This window comes from Gymnogyps californianus, chromosome 14, assembly GCF_018139145.2.
Source record: "Gymnogyps californianus isolate 813 chromosome 14, ASM1813914v2, whole genome shotgun sequence".
Taxonomy (NCBI): domain Eukaryota; kingdom Metazoa; phylum Chordata; class Aves; order Accipitriformes; family Cathartidae; genus Gymnogyps; species Gymnogyps californianus.
In genome coordinates, this window is record NC_059484.1 from 1,862,129 (window position 1) to 1,880,907 (window position 18,779).

The window sequence follows — 18,779 nt, forward strand, 5'->3', positions numbered from 1 at the left end:
ATGTGGCGGCTGCTGCTGGGCCGCGGCCTGGGCCGCTGCTGGCCGCCCCCCGCCCGCCCCGCCTGCGCCGCCGAACCGCCCGACGGCCGCGGCCCCAGCCCCGAGCGGTGAGTGCGGCCCGGCCCGGGGCCCAGCTCGCCGGGCGGCGGTGCTGGCCCGCAGCGAGGGTGGGGTGTGCTCCTGCCCTCAGGGCGCTGCTTGGGGGGGGGGCGGGGAATGTCTGAGGGCTGATTTCTGGCTTCACGGTGTTGGTGTTTTCTGGTTGTTTTAGAGCGCCCCGTTGTCAGGATGGACGGCCCCGGGATGGCCGGGAGCGAGGAGGAAGGCAACAGCCCCTGCCCGGCCTGGTGCCCCGCTACTCCGTGCTGGAGGCAGTCACCTGGGTGAGGAGCAGCAGGCAGGGCCGGGTGTCCCTGGCTGGGAGGGATGTCGCCAGAAAACCTTGGGGGTGTGAAAGGGGATGGGAGCAGTGGGCACTGCGGGAGCCCCCAGGGAGGGGAGCCGTGGTGGGAGGGCTCCCCAACACAGAGCTGTGGACAAGCAGCCAAATGGAAACGGGACAGAAAGAGGGAGTGGGGCTGTTTTCCTTGACTTGTGTCTGCTTTTCTTCAGGGAGCACTCGGTGCACTGCTTCTGCAGCTGGTCAGACAGATCTCGTGGCTGAGATCGCTGCCGGACACCAGGAGAGAGCACCGGTCTCTCTGGCTTTCTTCATTGTCCTCTCAGCAGACAGGTTAGCAGCTCTGGCTTGAGAAGGTGTTGTGGGAGGGCCCGGCTGTCGGGCAGGATTTCTGCCTCATGCTGTGTTAACTAAGGCTGGAAGAGAGCTCTTGCGAGAAGCTGACAACCGGCTTTCAAGCTCTCTGGGGAGAGTGAGGGCTGGTGTCTGTCAGGGGAATCTCACTGTTTCGTAACAGTTTGATGCAATCCCACATGCCCTTACCTTTATTTTCTGTTCTGGACTCTGCTCCATGAACTTTCCTCCTGCTTGGCTTTGTGGTCAGAGCAGAGAAGGACACTAGGTAGATATACAGTCTGGTGTGGTCTCCTAAAGCAGACACTGCTTTTGTGCTCTATATTACAGTGGTGACTGAAGCCTCAACCAGCTGTCCCAGTGAGCAGCTGGGGTCCCACTTCCTGCAGAGAGCAAGTCCAGAGGTCGTACCAGAGAATTTATCCTCAGACATCCCCTCGGGGCAAGGAGAGAGCCAGCCCTGGGCAGAAGTAGGTACGTGCAATGTGCTGCGGGGCAGGATACTTGTGGCAGAAGGACTTCTGAGTCTGAGTTTCCCCAAGGCAAAGTTAGGAGCCAAGAAGTGTATAGACATTTATTGACACTTGAGGAGATAGGTTAGAGTGGAAAGACAGAACTTAGAGAGATGAATCAGGAGTCCAGAGACAGGAGGAAAAAATCTCCTGAAGGCAGGGAGGAGCCTGTGCTGTAACTGCAGGTGACATCAGCTTTACCAATACCGGTCTGCCTTAGCGACCTGATTACAGCATGCAGTTTCTGTTCTTTTATTGTGGACAGATGTTTGCAGCCAGAAGGATTCAGGAGAATACTGCACCGTTGCTCTGTGAGACTTGTGTACGTGGTATGAAACTAAAGGAATTATTTTCTTCCTGGAAGATGAGGATGTATTTCTGAGTGCTTATGCTGTAAATAAGACAGTGGAAAGAGGTATCAAAGACATTCTTATTAAAATGAGTTTATAAAAATAGAAAGATATACTCCAAAAAAATTGAAGTCTTACCCAAGAAAGCATGTCCTACATATTAAATTTAAAGTCATATCAAGGAAGATCAGATGGGGCCTACAACAGAGCTACTCATTAGGTGTATAAACACTAATAATGGCTTCAGGAAAATTGTTAGAAGCAGGAAGCCTGCTGGAGCAGGTAGAAAGGGGGACAACATATGATCGTGGTGTAGAAGAGGCACATAAAAAAGCCAGCTCACAGATGTTGGCTAGATAATGTAAAGTGTTGTAGAAAAGGTCAGAGGGGTTCCCCATTCTTTGCTTTCTTCCAGATTTTTGGGTTTTTTCAGTGCTGATTTAAGCTACTGCCCATCACTGCTTATCAAACCCATCTCCTGCCAGAGGTTACCATTCCCATCAGTTGGCAAATGGAGCGTTTTGTTTCCATGTCTCCTAATTAGCTCCAGGAAAACAGCCAGGTTAATTTACCTAAACTGCCAATTAGACTGTTTAACCCATCTGCTTTTGCCTGGAGTGTATTAAGAAGCACTCAGACACACTGCCTAGCTGGCAGATTACTGGACATGGACCTCTGGGAGAAGTGGTGGGGAATAAGTGGAGACAGTGATGCCTTCAGTTGGCACAGCTGAACGTTCAGGAGCGAACGTGTGTCTGTGTCTGACAAACAGTTTCCTACTGAGAGTCAATAGGAAGAGCTTTTAGGCAAACTGATAAATTGAACAGTGACAAGTCACTAAGGCCACATGCTCTTTGTTCAGATGTTCTTCAGAAGCTATGAAATCGTTGAGCCTCTAATGATGATATGTAATCCAGTGCTTAAATCTGCTGTATGACCAGAAGAATGAATACTGACAAATTGGACACTGGCTTTTAAAAAGGGGGGGTTGTTTGAGCCGCAGAACTGCAAAAAAGGTAATTCTAAGTTGATAGAAACTGTGTTATAGAATAGAGATGTTAGATACCTGGATGAGCGTGCTATATCAAGGAATCAAAGGTCTTGGAAGGATTTAGGAAGCCGTTTCTCAGGCCAGCTTGCTTCATTGCAGAGACTTAAGAGAGTTGTAAATCTATTAAGAGTTCTTTGGAGAAGTCAACAGGCATGTGGAGCAAGATTATCCAGCTTTTAGCTTTCTGAAAATCTTTCAGCCAGGACCTAAAACAAAGCTATCTGGAGAAATAAAGCTGATGTGAGGGAAGACAGAGGGTCTACTCTTGGACTAGTAACTCCTTAAAGTACAAGAAACGGTTTTCACAACGGAGAGCCGTTACTGGTGGATTCCCGTAAGTCCTTTGTTGAAACCTGTTCTGTTCAGCACAGTCAGCAGTGATTTGGAAAAAAGAGGTAATGAGTAAGGTGACAGAAGAAGCCAACGGTACAAAATTATTCAGGACAGTCAAATCTGAAAGTCACAACAAAAGATTGCACAAGAACTAAAACTAGGGTAATCCCAAGGTAGGTTACATTAGTATACGCAGGGGAGTGTTGCTGTAAATACATGTACAGAATGAGGAGTGTCAAATTAATAAGCATATTGCAGAGGGAACATTTAAAGTCACCGTGGATATGTTTTTGATAAGGTTAAGTCAGTGCTCAGCAGCAGTGAGGCCAATTAAATGTTAATTATTGTAAAGGAAGGAGCTGAGGACAAGACAGTATCGTAGGTTTGTGTAAGTCTGTGATGCCGCCACATCTTGAACACTTAAGGAAAAGACAGTCTGTCTTAAAAATAGTAACAAAAATGGCATCAAAAAGGATGACAAGGAGACAATTACATACAAATAGAGACTGACTCTTCAGCTTAAAAAAGAAGTGGCAGAGGGTGTGCTACTGCTCTGTGAAACTAGAAGTGTTGAGGGAAGGTGAATAGGGACAATATTTTTCATAATACACGTATTAATAGGCAGCACAGAAATGGTCAGGTAGCAAGTTTGAAAAAAGGCAAAAGACAGTACATGTTTGGCCAGGGCACAGGTAAATTGTGGAACGCATTGCTACAGGCCAGAAGTATCAATGGGTTCCAAGAAGTGATTAGGTAAAATTGCACATTCAAATTAGACTTAATTGGTCCAGCCAAAACTTCCTGCTCAGAAGATCACAGAACAGCTGATTGCTGGAAAGTTCTGCCAGGAAAAGCGTGACTTTATAATCCCTATTCCTTACCGTTTCTGCCCAGGCATCTATAACTGTCGGTTGTCAGAGATAATATATGTCAGAAATAATTTGATTTTGCTCAATACATAAGTCCTCAGGTTACATTCTCACATTATGCTGTGCATTCATTTTGTGGGAATTTATTGAGAAAAGTCAGGGTGAAGAGATTCAGTAATTTTCACTGAAGAGTCTGAAAAAATGCATAGTTTTGTAGTGTGAGAAGTCCTGTGAATCTTTCCATGGAAGGTTTTGAAGTGAAGCTTGGTGATGCCTTGGTGATACCTTTCTCTCAGAGTTTGTTTTGGTTTCTACAGAAAAAGCTGCCTAAGGTTTAGAAATTTTTTTTTTCCTAGTGTTTAGCTACCGAAAGAGAATGAGGCTGGCTAAATCAGAATGCAGCAAGAAGCTGGGGAGAGCAGAAGGAAGGGAAGGACAGACGCCTGGCAGATGATGCAGGGGAATCTGGTAGCAAAGTCTTCCCATTAGAGAACAGACTTCCAGAACTCGGAGCGGAGCAGAATGTACCTTCACTTCTCCAGTTTGCTGTTGCCAGCAATGGCAAAGGACCTTCTAGAGAGAATTCCATGTCCTCACCCTTTCTTTCAGTGTTTCAGTTAATTTCCAGACTTGCTTGTGCTGGTCTACACGTACAGTGACAATCTGCTATTGCTGTCACCTACTTCGTTACCTCAAGTGGCGAAGATCTTTGTGATGGATCCAAACATCCCAGCTTTGCAGATGAGCCGTTCCAGTTTTAACATAACACAATATGATAGGATCTATTACTTTTAGTGTGTTTAAAAAGAAAACTTTAGGAAATTCATTTAAAAGTTGCTTTAAATAGCATTCTGGATATTACTATCAGCAATTCCTCAGCTGCATGATCGCATCCTATTTTTTTTGTGCAATTCATGCCTCACTCGAAGCTTTTTTGCCAGAAGTTAAAGGCACATAGTGAACAAGAAGGTGATTACAGCCAGCCTCAGTGTTATAGCAGCTGAATGCTGCCCTGGGGAGTCGTATTTTACCCCTGGCAGAACTGTAAAATTCCTTATTTCAATTCTGAGATTACAAACATTTCAAAAGTATGTTTTCATTTCAAAGCACAATGAAACCAATTGGAAACACTAAAATTTTCCATGAGGCAGAAATCCTGGATTTTGTCCAGCTCTTATTGTGAATTCATTCTTGTGAAGTGTTTGGATGTTTTGGGATGAGCAATCTAGACTGTCTATGAGAAGACTATTAATTCCTCATTTGGAGCTAGCTTTGAGCAACATTTGATTAGTACAGGATGAACAGTGGGGAAATACCAAATATTTATTAGCTGCTGAATATGTGAGCATTGGGCATCCAGTACACTGCAAGCTGCAAGATTGCATGGAAAAGAGGATGCGTAGTCATGTTACATCATAGGACGTGTTTGAAGAAGTAGAAATAAAGTTGCACAGAAAATTCCAGCTGTGGTATTCCCAGCTTTTGTGTGCTTTGAACATACAACCTTAAGAATAATTTAACGTGGTTCTTTTTGTGAAATATAGCAATGAATTTGTACAAAGCCTAGTTCCTATGAAGTTCTGCTGAAGCTTGACCATTCTTTGGGAAATAAGAAACAAACAGTTGGGGTGAACTTGTATTAACTAATGTCAGGTTGAAGGTTAACCTCAGCTGGTCGTCTCATTCTGCTGAAGTGGGATGGGATTCTTTGCTGCCGGGGGGTGCTTTTATTTCTCTGTTTACTGCTGAAGGAACCTAAGCGATGTGTTTAGATTGTGTGCCTGGTATTGAGACAGCTGCTCTGAAACAGGCAAGTCTTAAAAATCATGATATCCGTGAAGAGATTTGATTTGAGGCTTGTCCAGCCTCAGAGGTGAGTTCCGAGAGAACTCAATAATCTACTCCTTCAGGAGATGGGACTGGGTGTCAGGATCGGTTGGTCCCTGTGTTTTCTTCCAAATGACTCCCCGGGAGTGGTAACTGTAATCTGGGGAGATTACTGGGATTTGAGTGAGGAGGCGGTTCCAGTGGTAGAGGGGCATGAGACGGTTCTGCAGGCTGATGGAATTCAGAATTAGTTTCTTTTTATTTTTCATGGGGTAACGGTTTGTCCAAATTACAGCATGTTTTTCCAGTAAACAATGAATCTCTGATTTAGGAGTAGATGTCTATGTGAAATGTAAAGTTTCTTGAAAGCATGAACGTACTAATGTTGTTTAAACAAATAGTTGGGAGAATTTTTAATACAGACAATTTTTTTTCACGGGATTTGCTGTTCTATGTATGGCAAAAAAAGAAATTACATCATGAGAGAGATACCTGAACAAGAGATAGAGTCTTACAGTGAGAAAGATCAGATAATTTTATGCCTGATCTGAAAATAAATGTAAAGCATAACTAATAAGTTCACAGATTATATTACTTTTGGTGGAATGATGAATAGAAATCATGTTTCCATAGCGATCTTGCTTGTTGGGTGAGTGGGGCTTGTTCCGATAAAATACGTTTTAATACAGCCAGAGGGGAATTGTTTATCTGGGAATAATGAGGCTGCAGTTGGAACATAGGCCACAGCTTTATGCACATTGTAAGACGGTGCAGGCACTGCAAGAAGCAATCCTGCCTGTTGCACACGCGTTTCTGCCACTGTGCCGGCACAAGTGCTTGTGTAGCCATATAGTGCCAGGAATCAAGGAATCGGGCCCCCGAAAGGACTGATTTTTTTTTCACTCATATTAGCTCCCTGCTGTACAGCCACACAGCTTGAGAGGGGGACGAGGAGATGTGGGGAGGGCACGGCTACTTCTTGTGTTAGCAGCACTGGCTTGAAATGATCCAGGCTTCAGCACCTGGTGTTTGGTGCCTGGTGGGATCCAGCTGCTTACGGTGATTCAGGTTAAAAATAATTGGCCTCAGTCAGCCCTCGCCTGTTCATCCTTTTTGCTGGAGGTCACCATCCTCTTAGAGTAGCTGGCATAAAAGCCTGTATAATCACTTCCAGCACAATTCTGTTAGGAGCAAGGTGGCTTAGCTTTTGCTGTAGATGTTTTCATTAGATAATTCTGATTGAAACTGGTCGGATAGTGGCTGAACACATGGTTGTGCTAGCGTATCTAAGAGGGCAGCAACGAGCGAGTGGGGCACATTGGGGTGATAACCTAAGCCTGCATCCAATGTAGCCAGAATAGCCTGTCTGATCATCCCCTTGCAGAAGCAGGACTGTACCCTGGAAAGAAATTACCTGGAAAAGGAGCTAGGGAGGCAAGCACCTAAGCGTGAGATCTCGGTGTGATGCCCTGGGCAATGGGAGTAGAAGCACAGTTCTGATACATGCAAACTAGGCAGTTACAAGTTCGAATAAGGAGGCAATTTTACCCTTCCTGTGACAGTGGTGAGAGGGTCCGCACTTCAATAACAATGTTGAAAATTCAGGAATAGTGGCAAAAAGTCATAAAATTAATCAACTCGGGCAGAAAAGTACTTCAGTTGAAAGACACGAACAGTGCAGTCTGTTTAGAATCACAGACAAGAATCAAGAGAAGTTGATTAGTCATATCAGGACTTTCAAAAGGAGAATGGGCTTTTTAGTAAAAAGAAAAAAAGCCTAGAAGAGCCAGTGCCTGGGAGCGGAAACCAGTTGTATTTTAATTTGAAAGGAAGCACAGAGGTTTAAAGCAGCGATTACAAGTTGCTGGAACAAACTTTCAGAAGAAGCAGGAGATTCTCTACCTTTTGGTGTCTTCAAATCAAGACTGGGGCCCTGTCTGGAGGAGGTGCGTTAGCCAGCTGCAGATTACAGGACTGTATTCATGTGGCATTTGGTTGCTTTTGATACAAAGGTCAGATTGGTCGGTGTTCCTTCTGTTCTTAATGTCCCTGACTGAGTGGGCGATCAGTCTTCTAGGAAAGAGCTATGGAATAGAGAGGATGGGAAGAGAAGGAAGAGGCAAAGATACAGCATTGCTTAACCCTGCTTTTTTTGTTCTTTTTTTTTAATGTAGGAGAGTTCCAAATCCCTGAGAGGTCCAGCTTGGGGCCAGTTCTCCGCAGTGCAAAGGTACACTTTCATTTTTCGCACCCTCCGTCTGCACCTGAGGCCCCTTCCCTACAGGAAGACATCTCAGTGCAACCCCAAGCACAGCCTGAGCAATCCACACACAAGACCATTTTCTGCCCTGCACAGCTGGAGGCCAGGAGAAAGAGAGATGTGATGTGCTGCCCTCTGCTTTAGCCAGAGCAGAGTTCCAGGAACTACAAACCATCATCCCCATCCTTTAAGGTGTCTATGTAACAGGGATGCTAGTAGAGACGCACTGAAAGAAAATGGGGAAAAAAAAAAAAACAACAAAAAACCCCCCCTATCCAGTAGCACCAGTCTGTTCTTGTATATTTGCATTTTGATGCAATCTTTCACTAGGTGATTCCATGCTGTTGCTATTTTGGTTTTCACCAGACAACCCATGACTGGAGAAGGTAGTGTCACACCTCCTAAAGCTGCAAATCAGGACTGGCTCTTGTCTGTTATAGAGAGGAAGACACTTGGGGCTTGAAGAGGGTGCATCAGCTTGAGAGTCACAAGGCCATAAATTATACTATTGTTCTTGTTGTGATTAAACCTGCTAATTCCTTGCAATTCACAGTCTTAGGTGCAGACAATTCCCTATTTTAAAAATCAGTCAGCTGAGCAATTGCTCAAGGACACTGTGAACAGAGTGGAGGTAAATTCAGTATTTAACAGAGTGGGTTCCTCTCTTTGACATGGCAGTGACCTCTGCTCCCCCACCAGAAAGGCATTTGCTTGATTTGCTGCAGGGGTGAGCGTCGAGCTCCCCATCCTGGGAGGTGCCACTTCTGCAGGGCCGTAGGAAGAGTCTGTAGCTCGTTCGTAGGTCATGGGCCAGGTCTCGGGAGGCTCTCAGGAGAGGAGGGGAGTTGGTCCATGTCTTGTCCTCTTGTGAGCAGCTCTGAGTGCTGGCTGAGCAGTAAAGCTGTTGGGTGGCAAGGGGCATTTTTGCTGCATGACTTCCCCCAGTGCAGAGGCATCTCAGCTCGTGTGCAGTGTGCACTGCTGCCACTTGATGGCACTAAATTTGTACGCAAGCTGGGAAGCTAAAGCCGCAGGCCAGGCTAATCCTCCTCCCACCTCCCAGAGCTGTGGTAAAGTAAAAAATATTGTTCATTACTGAGAAAGAAAAGACATTGTCTCTGCTGTGCAGGATTTTATTAGGAGTGTGCAGTGTTCAGTAAGCTGACAGCGTGGGCTCAGCTTGAATTGTGTAAAGCGTATACAAATATGTCAGTGCATGTTTGGCAGAGACTGTTTGTGCTGTTGATGTGATACAGGAGGGTGAACAAGGGCTAACATTACTTTTGAAGGGGGGAGTTATGAGTGGTATCAGGTATTTGCTAAATTCTGAAAGGTCTGATGATGTCCGAGAGGCTACACCAAGCTCCCTGGCCAGAGGGAAGGCAAGCAATGTCCATACAGCTTCCCTAACTGGATGGCTGTGTAGGATAGGGAGATTTTTTTGTGGACACATGACACCAGATTACATCATCCTCTTGATAACTATAGTACAGTACAAATGTGTCTCACTGCTCAGTTTCCAAGAAAGAATTTCCTATAGGGTTTGTATGTTTTTGCTGTCTTAATAGCTTTCTTCTTTAACTCCTCAGGATGACCCAGCTCAGCGAGGGCATTTAGAGGAAGCTACTTTCCAATTGCAGCAGCTTTTCCGGATTGACATTTCAATTGCATTGAATATCCTTGGTAATGTGGACTTGGATTTGTTTTGTTCTTAAACCACACATTTCTCTTTCTGGAGGACCTCCAAATTGTTGCAGGTCTTGTGTGAAGGCAGAGATGGCATATACCCAAGCTGAAGCCTCCTTTCAGCAATTTCAACTGTGCTTTGAGAGATTTATTGCCCTTTGTCCCATCCTGCCACCTGATTTATATCAGCATATTTTAAATCCAGGCTTCGTTGAAGCCTACACTGTTGTCCTGACATCTGTAGTTGGAAATTAAGCCATCTCTGTCTTTTTTGCGACACGAGCTGTCGTATCCTTGTATCCTTTTTCATTGTCTGAGATCTCAGTCTTCCTGGCAAGCTGAAAAAGCAATTGCAGAATTGCAACTCTAAGAAGAGCTGAAGGAAGATGCAATGATCTAAGAAAAAAGTCCCTGCCCTATATACACCACTAGTTGCAGCACTAAAAAAGCGAGCTGCTTCTGTGCGAACCATACGTTGTGTTAGCCCATGATCCTTCTTTGCAATAAGACTAGAAAAATTCCTAAACCAGAGTGTTGCCATTTTTCCTATGGAAACTTTGGTCCTGTGGAGTGAGGGTTGGTGAGCCAGCTGGAAATGAACTGGAGCACTTGGCGTGTGCCAAGGAAGGCCCAGTAGCTGTGGGGGAGGTTGCTGCATTTGAGGCTGCATTCTGTCCGTTTTCTTTTGCCCTGTTTTTACGTTGTGTTCTTCTCAGGGATTGAAAGTATGAGAGCGGGCCATTACAGGATAGCCTATACCTGCTTCAAACTGGCAGCAGATCGAGGCTACAGCAAAGCCCAGTTCAATGTGGGTCTGTGTTACGAGCATGGCAGAGGCACGGAAAAAGACTTGGAAAAGGTATCCACGGCTTGTAGGGTTGTATATGTGTGGCACAGACCAGGAGAGTGGTCTTTGTTGGGTGCACAGGTGCTTTTCTCCTTTTGCATGGGTGTGACAGTCTCTGAAGTCTCATTAGAAAATGCTGGAAATAATATAAACTGCGAGTTTGCAGTGCTGGCTTCAGTGTCATAGATCCCCTCAGAGATGTGCTCCTGAAATCCCCTTTCTCATAGCTTCTGAGGTCTTCTCATAGGTACACGGGCTGTGCCACTAGCACCCAGGAGAGTACCAAGGAGAAACCTGTCATGTTACTGTATTTAAAACACCACTGCACATCCAAGGGCTTCTTTACACCTCGAGCCGTCCAGTTTGTGTACCTTAACTACAGCCTGCCACCTAGTGCGGGCTGCCTGTAGTCAGCGTCTTCTGTAGCTGGAAAGATCTGCAAAGGCAGCTTCAAGTAATTGTGCACATCCCTGTTGGCACAGAGTAAGCTTTGGTATTGTTGGCCCAGTGCCACCCCCTTCAACATGGGGAGTTTTGACTAGAGAAGGCAGGGTGGTTAGAGGGCTCTCGTATAGTCACAGTCCACTGTCTCACTTCAACAGTCTCATGTTCTTCAGCAGGGAGGTGTGGGAGAGCTGCTGGCGTAAGCGTGTGCAGCTTATGATAGATCTAGACAGAGAGGTTAAGCTTGTCCTGGCCGGAGGGGGCTCATGTCATGTTTGAGGGCATGTATTTGTTACCTGAATCACACAAATGTGTTTCTCTTTTTCCAGGCAGCTTTTTATTACTACCACGCAGCCAGCAGCTGTCACCCCATGGCACAGTACCGCTACGCTAGATACCTCTTATGCCACAGACCTGAAAATGAATGGGATGGGCATCAGAAGGCAGTGACTTTCCTGGAGCAAGCAGCAACGGCTGGGATTACAGAGGTTAGTGTCCACAGCATGGGAGTTTATAGGAGAGAGCCAGCAGAGAACCCTGTCTAAAGGATTTGAACCACAAGACGTCCTGGAAAGCAGCATCTGTGGAACTGGAAGCAAAAGTCTTTCTACATATTTATACTCCTGACAGTGTATGGGAGACAGCCCTGCCTGCACATGGGAGGCAGCTAGGTACCCACTGTGTCAGCAGTGTTGGTTGTCTGTTTTGCTGTTGGGCTCTTAGATTAGACACCTAGATTAGACCATTGGCTTAGGAAAACTGACCTACAGTTGAAAATGTAGCTCTGTGTTTCATCTCCTCTCAATTCCGAGAGTACAGGTTGCTTTGGTGGAGGAGGTTCCATGAGATGCTTGAAGTAAGAACAGATCCTCATACTGTATCTGTGACTTTTCAAGATGATTCATCTGCATGGATCTGTGTACCTTGCCCTCCTTTCCCACTCTTTAGGAGATGCATTTAGGCATGTGCCATCTTGTGTCGCGAATGCCAGTCGTTCTGGCAGTGACTGTATCTCATGTAGCACACTGTTCCAGGAAGTGCATCTGCTGTATCTTATGGACAGCTCACGAGTAGGAGCCGTTCTCTGGCTCTGACTTCCACAGTGCAGTTTGAAACGATATTCTGTCTTACGGTGTTAGTATGGTGATGTTAACTGCACGTATAGTGGATTTCTATACATCAATAGTGATTTTTCGTGTTGGACTGATTTTTCCTAGGAGAGCCCCCCCTTCTCTCAACAGGCTCTGCAGCAAGCAGGGTGCTTAGCACACTCCTCTTGCCGCAGTAACCCTGGCGTTTGAGCAACTTGCAAAACCAGTAAAAGTACTGGAGTAATTAAGGGGGAAGATCCTGACTGATTTGTATCGTGTGGTTTTGTTGCAGGCACAGGCTTATCTTGGAGTGTTCTACATGAGGGCGTTGCAACCTAAGGAAAAGAGAGGTCTGAAGTACCTGCTGCTGGCAGCGAAGAACGGCGTAAGTAATCCCTCTGCAAGCTATGATTCTTCTCAGTTTGGGATCATTGCAGATTATAGGTGGCAGATTTCAGGGCTGCTTGGAAATGGGAGCGAGTGTCGGGATGTTACTGCGCAGTCTGAAAGGACCGAGTGGGGCCTTGGTGCATCTTGGAGAGGAAGCAGGCCCTGGGGCGCAGACCCTGCAAAACATGAATGTAGAAACAGTCCTGTTGGGTTGGAGTAGTTCTTACAGCACCAGTGCTTATACTCATCTAGCATAATTTTACAGGTTTCCCATTATGGAGCATCTACACCCTCTTCAGTCAAACTCTTTCACTACTGTATCATTTTGAGAATTTTGTTGTGTCTATCTTGAATCTGTTCTTCAAAATTGACTCATTATTTCTTGCCTTCTATAGAGAGGATGAAAAGACTATTTCTGTTTCTTTGCAGGGACTTTCAATGTACTTAAATACTTGAATCCCCATTCAGCCTTCCCCTGTTGTTTGAGTTTATCCTCACATGTCATGTTGTCTAGATCCCCAACAATTTTCTTGCTCACTGTTGAACTTTCTCCAAGTGACCCAGGCTTACTTTTTTTGAACGGCAGTGCCACAATCTCGGCAGAGTACTACTCCTGAACCTTTACCAGCACCTAGAGTAGTAAAAGTATGACATCCCATGTCTTGCAGCCAGCTTTCTGCATCCCACAGTTCTGTTTCTTTACAGCACTGTGACATTGTTCACTCGTTTTCAGCTCGCACTGCATTGTAGTAGCTAGTTTTTTCTGAAGAACTTGTTCATTTTAACTTCAGTTCCCACAGCTTTTGTGTAATGGAAAATAATGAATAGCTATTCCCTCTTCTTCTGGCTAATACTTCTGATTCTGTGACCCTTTAGTATGTCCTCCCTGAGTCATTTCTTTTGCAGGCTGCAGAGCGCTAGTTTAGTTTGTCTCTCCATGTAGTTAAGCTGTTCCATTTTGCTTCTCAGTCTTCTCTCTATTTTTCTAATTCTCCTTTGACCATTTTGAGATGCTTGGACTAAAACTGGACTCAAGATGGAGGCATGCCAGGGATCTGACATAATGAGATCCTCTGCTTTGTTCTGTATTTCCTTCCAATAATTCCTAATATTGCTTGCCCTTTTGCCTGCCACTGAGCAGTGACTTGATGGTTTCAGGGAACTATCGCAGTGACTCACAAATTTCTTGCTATGAACACTACTTTGCATTTGTCAACACTGAGTTTCTTCTGTGATTGTGTTGCCCATTCTTAGACCTGCAAGATCTTCTCTAATTAATTCTTTACAGTTAATTTGATCACTCTGAATGACACTACGTCACTTGCAAACTTTACCACTTCAGTTTTCACCCACTTTTAAGAATGCAGACACTGTCAGGTCACTGGTGAGACTAGACCTGACTAGCCCCAGCAGCTCAGACATCATGTTCGTGATGGTTGGTACAGTATTTAATTCCAAATCTGCTGAAGATCTCTCGTAAGCTGCATCATTGACTCCTTTCTTCCTGCCTGATGTCAGATGCGTATGCTGCACAATATAACAATGAATTATCTCATTAAATAGATGATTGTCATTTACTGAATGCCTAGTAAGCCCCTAACAACAGAAATCTAGCAGGTAACTGCAGGTCCCAGGGGTACCCCCCAGTAGATCAGTGTTTTGCATGTTTTGGTCACAGCCAGGACAGTTTCAGAACCCAATCATCTTTCCCCATCTCTGCTTCCCAATGGATGCTGGCTGCGGATGTACCACAGCCTCATCTTTGGTGGGAGGCTTGCGCATAGGCTCCCTGGGGTGTAACCCCACGCGTTCTGCTGGGAGAAGGGCTCCATGAGTATGTTCTTTGCCCATTACCCTGGAGTATGAATTTATGTTTCATTGGTTAAAAGAATAGTGGATAGGGGTGAAGCAAGGACGGCATCATTTAGCTACAACTCCAAAAAAGGGAAAACAGGCACAAAAAGTCACGGGTTCAGTGTTTCTCTCTCGGGTTGTTGCTCTGTGCTAGAGCCAAGGGAGGAACTCTAACAAGTGTTCTTCCAAATGCAACGATGCTTCAGAGAACTGTGTTTTACTTTGGTTACCACTTTTTATCCTCCCTTATTTTATGCGTGCAACCACAGAATATAAAAACCATATTAAAGAGTGTTGTTGGAGAACTGAGTCTGACCTTCAGATTTCAAAGTACATCGCGGTCACTTGTGCCATGCTAATTTAGGGGTCTCTTCTCCTTGTGGTCTTGTCTTTGAGGTCTTCATCATATAAGAGACAGCTCATGCTTATTTAACCCTGTCTCTTGTCACATCTGACATGCCTATCCTTCAACATGTTTATCTCATCTCTAAAGAAGTTTATTGCTGTCATAAACTAAGACTTGCAACATTTTGCAAAGCACCCACTCATTGAGTTCTTCGCTTTCCTCTACCAGCTACATCCCAGACAACAACACTTGCAATATGTTCTTTTCTCATGGCTTTATTAAAACTTGCTACTTACTTCCTTTTTTCATTTTTTTTTTTTCTTCTTTTCTTGTTTTGGAAAGCCTTGTTTAGATCATGTTTCTCGCAGTCATACCCTCCAAGTTATGTTGCTGGCTTTTTTGCTGGAAAAGGTCTGTATGACCACTAGCCCATGCAGTCTTTTCAGTGTCTTCAGGACCATTGGCTTGCTTTCTTGCTATCTGTGAGACCCTTTTCCTCCTATTAGATCTCAAAGATGAAGTGCACAGCCAACACGTACACATATCACAGGTTTGGATGTGGCTTCGCTGACCCATCTGCAGTGACATCCTCTACTTTCTAGTTCATTCTCAGCAGTTACATATGTCTGAGTAGTTTAGGTGCTTTAGCACTTATTTGCTTGACTTCATTTCTGCTGCTTGAGATTTCTTCTGGAATATAATTAGGTGGGGCTGAGCAAGACAGTGGTGCACTGTTGTATTGAAGGCCTGATGCTGCCAAGGGGAATCTTCCAACCCTTGGCAGCAAGTACCTCTGTGGCATTTGTTATGTTTTTACAAGACTTCTGCATGAACTATAGTAGGGCAGTCCACAGGGCGTGCTCAGAGTTTGGGTGTGATCAGGATGTGGGTGCAGTCAAGGCTGCCCAAGTCCTCTTAGCTCTGACCCCTGAGACAATCGGGATGCTCTGCGGAGACAGCAGTTCCTTTGTTCCCGTGACGCAGACCCGGATGTTGAAGGGAAATCAGTGAATTTAATTGGAAAGGGACACGAAGGAGCAGAGTCAAAGATAGCTGGTAAGAAATTCCGCTTCACTGTGTGCTCGGAGAAGGGACTAAATTACTGAAGATACGGTCTGAGGGACCAAAGATAGAGCAGTAAACTTTAAAGAAGGTGTTGAAGACTCTCTGTTCTCCTTTCGTGTGCTGTCGTCACTTCTCCATTGTGTGGGGCTGATTGCTGTGCTTTCTCCTGTGGCTAGGATGCCCAAAGCAGGTATCACGTGGGCGTTTGCTATGAGAAGGGCCTTGGAGTGCAGCAGAACCTGGCAGAAGCGATGAGACACTACCGACAGTCAGCTGCTGCGGGGAACAGGAGCGCTCAGGAGAGACTGCGGATGTTAAAAGAGGAGATGGAAGGTACCACGGGCAGCGGGGGAAGAGGGCGTGCAGGACTGCATGGGGTAGTGACCCCACAAAAGCGGGGCCCGTGTTGCCAGAGGAAAGGTAGCACAGGACCATGGCAAGAAGTCGTCCTTTTTACTGAAGGGAGCACTTTTCTTTCTCTTTTCTTTCTCAGTTCTTTCCACTTCTTACCGGCTATTTCCAGTCGAGCTGAAGTGGAGAAGCCATTCCCATATGTGTCATTAATATCTTCTTTTAATGTACTTTCAGATGTGGGAAGAAAGCATCCGTTCCCTTCCGGAATAAGAGCCTCTTCCTCTAGCCCCTGTTTCTGGGCTATTGAGCGTGTGCCTGCAGGCCTCCACGCCACCCAGCCAAGACAATCTGCCCTCACCCTGCCCCACTCTTGGAGTGCAGACGGACTCCACATGATGATGCTCGGCGGTGCAGGATGGAGCCGTGCCCTCGGAAACAGGGCAACGCCACTGGAACTGCAGTGCTTGGAGCCCCACCACTGCTGTTATTAGAGCAGTCAGTAAGTGAAACAAGCAGGCAGAAGGGAAGGCAGCCCTTCTTAGTCTGTGTGGAGCTGGAAGCAGGCTAGCAGTGAGTGGAAAAAGAAAGCTTTCTGTTAATGAAAGAGGAGCCATTTTTAAATACCGGGGTTTTGAGAATAAACCTTGTGATATGTCCTATGCCACCACATCATCTGGCCCTCTACCTTTCAATAGAAGGACCTTTCTTATGCTCCTACATTTCCATATAGAGCTACCTATAGACTTCCACAGTACCACGGTGATATGATTTGGAGCTATAATTGCAGTAGCCCTGCACATCTTGCACATGGTCCCCCAGTGAGGTTTACAAGCCACCATATGGTGATGTTGGCAGCTAACTCTGTGATGGGCCTGGCCTGCACCCTCCGAGGCAATTTGATCTCACTTCAAGGCTAGCTGTTCCCGCAGTGGTTCTGCTACCAGCAGAATCTGGGCTTGTCTCTACATTGTGGCAGTTTAATCCGCTTTCAAACCTGTGCAAGCAAGAGAGTGAATTCGGATTATTAGGGCACAGGTTTTTGTGGGATACGGCTTATGGATCCACCTGAACTGGTGAAAGTAACGGCTGTCCTCAGCCATCCTGCACCGTTGTCAGTGTCCTTCATTCCCCAGTTATTATTCCTTCAGCTGTGGCAGTGAGCTGCTCCCGTGGGCACACCCCTTTGAGTCACTATGAGCAAGGTTTGCTTCAAAATTTATATTGTACATGTTCGCTAAGCACGCCAGCTCATTTTCACTGAAGTGGATAAGGGATGCTCCCAGCAGGCAGTAACCACTGTCAGGCAGACAGCGGCAAGCAGCTGGTATGATAATTTCTTCCACTGGGGCAGCTGAATCCGGAAAAAGACATTTGTCCACACCAGTTTAAACTGGTTCAAGGGCATCTGTACAAACTGTCCAGCTTCCTGTAGCCATGGTGCTCTGGTGCTTTGTGTAAATCAGGCTCTGAAAAACAAAGTGAGTGGCCTCATCCTGAACTTGCTGCGGTCTCCATTCAGCAAGGGAGGGCCACAGCCAGAGCCCAACACATCTGATTGTTCTTCTAGTCTGGTCTCTCCTTCTGCTCAGACCAAACTTTCTTAGACCATTTCCTTTATCAAGCAGGATACAATTAGCAGGAAATTCCTCGGGTGGATTTCCTATTCTGTGATAATCCACAGCATGCTTACGCATTGGTCAGGACAGGACGGGGGTAAGGGTTGGGGGGGTTGAAAGCAGTTTGCAGAATCAGGAAATTGAACCAAGAGAGAGGAATTTGTCTCTTTTTTAATCTGCTTATTATAATGTATTTTTGTGTAAAGATTGTCCTTTGACAGGCACATCAAAGTAACTTTCCAGAGGAAGATGGGAGGTTGTGCCGTGTGTTTGTCCTCTGTGTGTGTTCCCAGGATGCAGAGGAATCTCGTAGGGCTCTATCTCCTCACAGTCACAGATATGCCTCCCTCGCAGTTTGCACAGCTGCATCTCAGTTAGAATTTGGCTCACTGTCATTGTTTTGGTGCAAGAGCCTGTTTTGTTTGTGAAACAAAACAGCAAGATATTTCTGCTAGCAGCGCGGCAGTATAAGCAGGCTGGGGCCAACCCATCAGTGTAGTTTATTGCCAGAGATGGGGTCATCTGTAAAGCACTTTGGAGACTCCAAATACACCAGTGGATATTTTGGATATTAAAGAGTCTACCTGGGGAAATCTTACTCTGTTGCTTTTGTCATTTGTTCCCAAGAGCAACGGAAAGGGATAACTTTCTCATTTACTCTGCTTTAAATTATCTGTATGATTGTCTGCTGCTGTGGCTCGTGTGTGCACACACTAAAAGCAGGACACTGTCACCTCTAGGTGCATGGAAAAATAACACGGGTAGGACACTCTTGAGATGATCCAGGATCATGTCCGCTGGGTCGTGCTGCCTGTTCTTTTTCAACTCAACAATAAAATGAAAGCCAAAAATATCACCCAAAGGCACCTGATGCAACAGCCCCACCATGAGCAAATTAGCTTTGGAGAAACCTGTGTTGTGAACTGCGGTATCTGTGGAGAAGTCAGTGCAGTAGTTTTTAACGTAAAGATGGTGAAGGAAAGCAAGCAGTGTGTATAAAGCACTGCTGGCCCTGCACTGTGACGGAGGGGAGGCTGGCAGTCTCTTCTCAGCCTTGCTTTTGTAGTCACTCAGCAAGCAACGACGTTGTGCACTGCTAGCAGTGGAGGTGATGGCTTACCCTCATTCCC

General features: G+C 45.7%; 1 protein-coding gene across 1 annotated transcript in view; it reads left to right on the plus strand.

Moving 5' to 3' along the window:
• Positions 1-18,779, plus strand: part of DELE1 (DAP3 binding cell death enhancer 1) — a 20,044-nt gene continuing 1,265 nt past the window's right edge. The window contains exons 1-11 of the mRNA XM_050905385.1: positions 1-100; positions 262-383; positions 613-733; positions 1,085-1,228; positions 7,871-7,926; positions 9,546-9,639; positions 10,359-10,501; positions 11,263-11,421; positions 12,317-12,409; positions 15,856-16,012; positions 16,268-16,532. Coding sequence (XP_050761342.1) covers positions 1-100; positions 262-383; positions 613-733; positions 1,085-1,228; positions 7,871-7,926; positions 9,546-9,639; positions 10,359-10,501; positions 11,263-11,421; positions 12,317-12,409; positions 15,856-16,012; positions 16,268-16,524 — 1,446 coding nt within the window. The 3' untranslated portion in view covers positions 16,525-16,532. The remainder of the gene's footprint in view (positions 101-261; positions 384-612; positions 734-1,084; positions 1,229-7,870; positions 7,927-9,545; positions 9,640-10,358; positions 10,502-11,262; positions 11,422-12,316; positions 12,410-15,855; positions 16,013-16,267; positions 16,533-18,779) is intronic.